This window comes from Tachysurus vachellii, chromosome 20 (assembly GCF_030014155.1).
Source record: "Tachysurus vachellii isolate PV-2020 chromosome 20, HZAU_Pvac_v1, whole genome shotgun sequence".
NCBI classification, from domain to species: Eukaryota; Metazoa; Chordata; class Actinopteri; order Siluriformes; family Bagridae; genus Tachysurus; species Tachysurus vachellii.
The window spans coordinates 19,713,478-19,720,013 of NC_083479.1; the positions used below are offsets into that span (position 1 = coordinate 19,713,478).

Below are 6,536 nucleotides of genomic sequence, written 5' to 3' on the forward strand. Positions count from 1 at the left end.
CAGATAAAATCTAATCTAATCTAATCTAATCTAATCTAATCTAAAACAATTGAGTCAAATCCATTTGAATTGAATATTTCATTAGAATTCCTTTTTGACCTGAACAGAAATTACAATGTTGTGTGGTTTCATTTATTTATTTATTTATTTTCAGTTCCAGATGTGTTATAATAATAATAATAATAATAATAATATTACTTTAATATAACTTACTATTCTGTCTCTTTTTTTTCTTTCTCTGTCCCTCTTTTCTCAGGTTCCTCACCAGATGAGCGCTCTGACCTTCTTTCGTTACGAACAGCCCGTTCTGGATTACTGCCAAGCCCATCAGCCAATGCGCCTCAACGTGAACTATGATTGTCCGCCTCAGGGCCTCGACGATCTAGCGCCACGTGACAGGGGCACCATTCAGACCGTGGCTCTGCCAGCTGTTCCACCCTCTGGCTCACCTCCTATCCTGAGAACACCGGTACAAGGCCCTGGCATTCCATACCCGGGGACGGAGCGCTCCGTAAAGTACCCGTCCATCGAGCGGCCTACGAGCACGCTCACCTTCCGACGCTAGCGCTCTCAAATGATGACACAAAGTCTTTTTTTTTTGGATGCTAATGACTCATTCAGGAGTTAGCGCCTTTGGAGAAGGAATTTCACTCCACAAACGGATCTAAATTAACGCGGAAGGATTGTGGACTTTTTTTTTCAGGAGGATCTATAAAAGCGCCGACCGAGGACTCTCGACTCCGGTGTTCGATACACGATACTCCATGTACAGGCAGATGGGATTTCACTTGTGTTTTTTTGTTGTCATTTTTTTTTTTTTTATTCTTCTTTTCAACACAAACGCTGCTCTTCTGAGTCCTGTTCAATGGAAAATTGAAACTCGATACAGCATGCGTGGTGCGTTAAATGGCACTTCAGTTGCTGTTCTGTGTCCTTTTCGTGCCAAACGCGACGGGACGTTGCCTTTGAAAAGCTGATAATGGTGATTCACTCACGCTGTGTCGAGAATGAAACAGAACGTGCAATAAACAAGTTTCGTATTGGGAGGGGGGGGGGATGGGGGGAGGGGGTGCAAAGACAAAATATAAGACAACATGTAATAGAAAGAAATTAAAGTATACCAGTGCCCAAAGAAATCCAGCCGTTAGCTTCGGTTCCGTTTCCAGACAGCAGCGCTCTGTGATCTTTGATAAAGATCTGGACGTCCCATCTGAGCGTCCCGTAATCCCTTCAGACGTGAAGATGCTCTGCAGTAAAGAAAGTTTAGAGTTCAGAGTGGTTTTCGGTGCAGACCTCCAGAGACGTTCGCATGTACCAAAGATCCAAAGTTCTTTTAGATATCCGGTCCACACCAGCGGTTTGGTTGGTACCAAAAACCACCAAACCACCAAATCTGAGACACAAACGAATGATTTCCCTTCAGCTGTAGCGTCAAGCACTGAAATAAAATCAGAAACGTCTCGCTAGTCAGACGTCTGGATGCGTGTTTGTCCAGAATCGGTTAGCGCGTAGAAGTTATCGTCTTTCAAACTACCCCGTGTATCTTCTGACCTTCAATATAGGTGTAGGACCAAGGTGGCAAATAACCTTCACAATAGATTTGTGTGATATAATTGTTTTTCCTGGTCATGATATATACGACATGACAGGAGAGAAGTTTTCTCTTAATACTTAATAACTAAAGCTATCTAAATCAAACAGATACATAAATAGATTTTTTAATAAACCCACCTAATAAAATTCCCACCTTTTTACGAGACAGAGTCGACGTGAGTTTAAATAAGATCGTCTGAGGTGAAAGGAAAGGAAGTGGGCGGAGCTTACAGGCAGGGGGAATTCGTATCAGAGAGCTTGAAACACTTCGGTAACTGTCAATCATTCGAGATTCAGAAATCAATTGGCATTGTAAAAAAAAAAAATTGGCGTACAGTATTTTTGAAGGATACTGAATACGATTCCAGGCTACGATTGTGTAGGAACAAAGAACTCCTTATATCACACAAGTCTAAACAGTACGTCAGTCAGTCTGTTCGCTATCCAGCGGGAAAAGAAAATGCTCGGTTGTGGATTACACAGTGTGTGAGGATCCCATTAGGTCTCGTTTGTTTACATGGAAATAAATAAACGGTTGCTTGCTGTGTGTTTAGCATTAACGGCACGGGATCCAGTGACATTCTCGACATTTTAGGATGTTTTAATAGATTTCCATGTTCAGTATTTCAGCTTTTTGCTATCAGAGTGTCTCTTGAGTCCCGAGATGTTGAATGTTTGCCACTAGAAGCCATGTTTCCATCTACAGGAAGTCAAGTCCACGTAGGCGAAGTACAGTATGGACCAGTGGTGATTTCCATTCATTTTTACTTGTAAATGGACTCCAGCTCTAAAGGAACATTGGGATTATTGCCTGTAAACGTGGATATTTTTATTTTTTATTTTTTTGTCACCCCGTGTGCCTGTGTGTTTGGACTCAACACGATGAATGTGGATCTTGTACCTCACCATCGGTGGATTTTCTGGATTTTTGTTGTTTTTTTTTTTTTAAATCCTATTCTCCTGCACACCTCGACTCCGTTCTCCCCCGTCGAGGTCAGAGGTAAATTCAGAACCTGTCAGACTTTTATTTGACCTCGACGTGCGAACTAATTGGGAAGACGATGACTCGGCCTCGCTGTGAGAGACACGGCACCCTCGAGGCGACCATCAGTGACTCTCCGCGATGTTTGCAGACGCTAATTAATTAACACACAGGACGTGTTTATCTTGTACATAGAGAGGAAAAGTATCACATCGTTTGCTTCTTGATACACACACACACACACACACACACACAGATGGTGAACAGTAGGTGTTGCTCTGCAGAGACTGATCTCAGAACAGCTGTAAGAGAAATCTCCAGTAATATATCCACATTTTAAAGGTCGATATTTTTCTATCTGCTCTTATGACCTTTACATCTCATCGTGCTCATTAGTTTTCATAACCCGTCCTTTTGCTCGCCGAACGCGCCGAGCTCAACGGTGTAAAGATTTCACGGAACACTCCGGAAAAATACGGTCTTGTCATTTTAACAATGTTCCACATGGTGTCCATGCTCCCTGGTTTCATTCTGCTGTGGTATTTTCCTCCGACTTTCCCAGTCAACGTCGGGTTCGATCTCCTCTGCTGTGTTTTGCAATTTTGAAAAGTCCTGGCAATACACACCAAAAAAAAAAAAAAAAAAGGATATATAAAAAAAAAAAAAACAAAAAGTAAAAAATATCTACATGTACTATAAGAGTAGCTTGTGTTGTGTTCCAAAGCTTCATGTATGAATAATGAGCTGTTGATTTGATATTATTGTTAATGCCGTGGAAGTTTTACCCACAATGCTCCAGTATCGCCCACCAGGAAGAAAATAACGGATAAGAAAACAGAAGAGAGAGAGAGAGAGAGAGAGAGAGAGAGAGAGAGGCACGCCGAACACACCCTGAGAATACTCTCCAGACGTCATTTCATTGATCACACACACACACACTACACACACAAGCTGTACACACCGAACCCGAGCGCGGCGCATCCCGTCGGCCCGATTAGTTCTGATCTCCTGGATGTGCATTATGGGAAAGCAAAAGAAAAAAATAATAAACTAATTGAAGGAAAGCCGTGTGGTTGTGTTCCAAACCCGAACCCAACAAGGTAGAACCCGGCTCGTCGGCCCGTCTCGGCGCCGCTCGGTAACTGCTTCTCAAATACATAGTGATGTTCCGACACCGAAAAGCTCAGAGGAGATAAAAACAGTTTCTTTATTAGGAACAAAGTTCAAGACAAGAAAGCTGGCGAAAAAAAGTGACGCTGAAGGGGCGGAGCCACCAGGGTTCGATGCCAGAATACCACTAATCCAAGAATATTTTATTCTAATAGGATTGGATGAAACTTTAATACATAACCATGATTAAGTTATGGATTAAAAATAGGACAAGTTTTTGTTTTGCTTTATTTTATATTGATTTGTTTGTTTTTTCTCTCTTTATCATTTCTTTCTTTTTTGCTTTGCTTTGTTTTTTTGTTTCGTTTTGCTTTGTGTGTTTTTTCTTTTGTTCAGTTTCGTGTTGTTTTTGTTCGGCTTGGTGTGTTTGTTTTGTTTTTTTTTTGCTTTGTTTTATACAGAATCTTCACGTTCTCATGTTTTTTAGCCGATCAGATAAAAAGCGATCGATCTTAAACCGGACGTGCTGAATAAACGAATGCTCTTCTGTCTTTAATTTCCTTTCCGTCCGTTCTTTTTTACTTCGGTTCGTTGGAGCGATGCATGTCATCAGATGAGTGAAGTTAAAAACGATTAAAAAAAATATTTTAAACTTTTATATTCGACTCTATGAAAACTGTTTCCCTTTCTAATCATCTGTTTTCAGCTAAACTATTCATATTGAAAAATTCATGAGATCGGCTGCAACTGAGCTTCTGCTACAGAAGCCTCATCAGGAACCGAATCAGTCCATGGACCGTGCCAGTTAAACCTAAATATCATTCCTTGTTCTGTCTTCTTTCCTGAGTTTATTGAGAAATAAGGCTCTGTATATTCACAGAATTTAGTATATCGTCGCTGTCGGGCGGAATCCTCGTATCTCCAAAAAAACGGCGTACCTTATCTGCAGTGCACAGGGTTTAGTCCGCGTTACAGTGGATTGTCTTGCGCTAAATTCCTGTCCTCGGACGAGCACCAGAACTAGCGGGGGTCAAGATTTTTTTTTCTTTGAGCCCAGTGTTTGAAGACATTTACCTCAGAAGACGTGTTGATTCGTTGCGACTCTTCTTGAGGAGAAATATGACGCGAAGCTCTCCCGCGGAGTGAGGAAGAGGTGGACAGTTGAAGTGTCCAATGGAGTTATGAGATTTGCGCTCAAGCTATTTTCAAGACTTTAGATTGGTTAATAACTTGTAAAAATAACAGACCCACGTGGGGACTGACCAATAGCATCGATATGTGAAGAAATATGAAATTGACCAAATTTGGACATACGAGGTTTCCGCCCGACAGCGACGATATAGTACAGAGTATGCAGGAGATGTGGTAGCCTAGAGGTTAAGAGGTTGGACTGCTGATCAGGAGGTTTCAGAAGAGTTTAGGTCCCAGGTCCACCAAGCTGCCACTGCTGGGCCCTTGACCAACACCCTTAACCCTCAATTGTGCTAAATGAGTTAAAAATGTAAGTAGCTCTGGATAAGGGCGTCTGCCTAATGCCGTAAAGGTACATCTGAGACACAGCTGATCATCAGGAAAAGCAATTTGTTAGACTTTTTATCTGGTTTTATTCCTCGTTGCTCTTCAGGAGAACAGGACGTGACGTCTGTTGGGGTTTCGCTAAGACTAAACCACGTCCTCGAGATTATAAGGATACGCCGTGTATGTTTTTGCGTTTCCACTTCAAAGTCAAAGTCGCTAAGCATGCCGAAGCCTTTTGTCTTTATTATCTTTGTCACATTGTGTTGGTTTGTTATGTAAAATAAGGCTCTTATGGAAAGACTAGACAGAGACATTTCCACATTCTTTCAGGGATCCAATCAAGCATGAAGTGTCCGACTGGCCAGAAAGGCTGTGTGTGATTTGCTATGCACCGAGGAATAGATGCTTTTCAACCCATTTGTCCTTTGATCAAGTCATTAGTGAAGCAACGATTGAACCTTCGAGCTGCTAGAACGTATCATGATGCGTATTGTTTTTCAATCCAGGACAAAGTGGCTGTGTAGCATAGCTTCTTACTTAAGTAGACGACATGCCCGTTTAGGCTAACGTTCCCATAATTAGACAACAACCCTCGTATTTCCGAACTCTATTACGGGTTTAATCAGTCTGTCCACTGATGCATTGACTCTGAGGTTAAAGTGCATGAGGTCAGATTTAATTTGGAGGTACAGTATTGTAAAGCATCTGTTCTGTTAATCACTGAGTTTTATTTCTCATTATTTATTTCTCATATTAAAAATGATTAATTATAATGATATATTTAATGATATAATTTTTTTTCATGTAGTAGAAAAAAATGTAACAATTGTATTTATTTATACATATATATATATATATATATATATATATATATATATATATATTTTTTAATTTTTATTTTGGATTTTCAGCCATTAATTTTTGTTTCAGCACGAAAGCATCACGTTTGTTTTAGACGTTTTTCAGTGCTAAGAAAAAAAAGAATAACGAATAAATAAATAAATAAATAAGAAGAATAAAAAGGGCATTTCAAAATACTCTTAAATTTATTTGAAGTAATAATTTCAAAAATCGTGTCTGAAAAATCACACGTAAAAAGGGGGGGGGTGCTTCTAAATCGTCAGTACTATTATTTATATCAAATTTCAAATTCTTGCTGATGTTACTGTAAAAAAATAAATAAATAAATGATAAAAAAATAAAAAAAACAATTTTTTTCATATAATCGCATCATGGCAGTTTCTTAGAGATAGAAATTCGAAGCACGCAGGAATCACAGTCCTTTTCCACACACTCTCCTTTATTTCACCCGATTCCTATATGGTTCACCGAG

At 40.0% G+C, this 6,536-nt stretch overlaps 1 protein-coding gene across 1 annotated transcript in view; it reads left to right on the forward strand.

Moving 5' to 3' along the window:
* LOC132863485 (leucine-rich repeat transmembrane neuronal protein 4) overlaps nucleotides 1-658 on the forward strand; it is a 135,615-nt gene extending 134,957 nt beyond the window's left edge. Inside the window, exon 3 of the mRNA XM_060896320.1 lies at nucleotides 257-658. Within this exon, the coding sequence (XP_060752303.1) occupies nucleotides 257-565 (309 nt within the window). The 3' untranslated portion in view covers nucleotides 566-658. The remainder of the gene's footprint in view (nucleotides 1-256) is intronic.
* The last annotated feature ends 5,878 nt before the right edge of the window (nucleotides 659-6,536 follow it).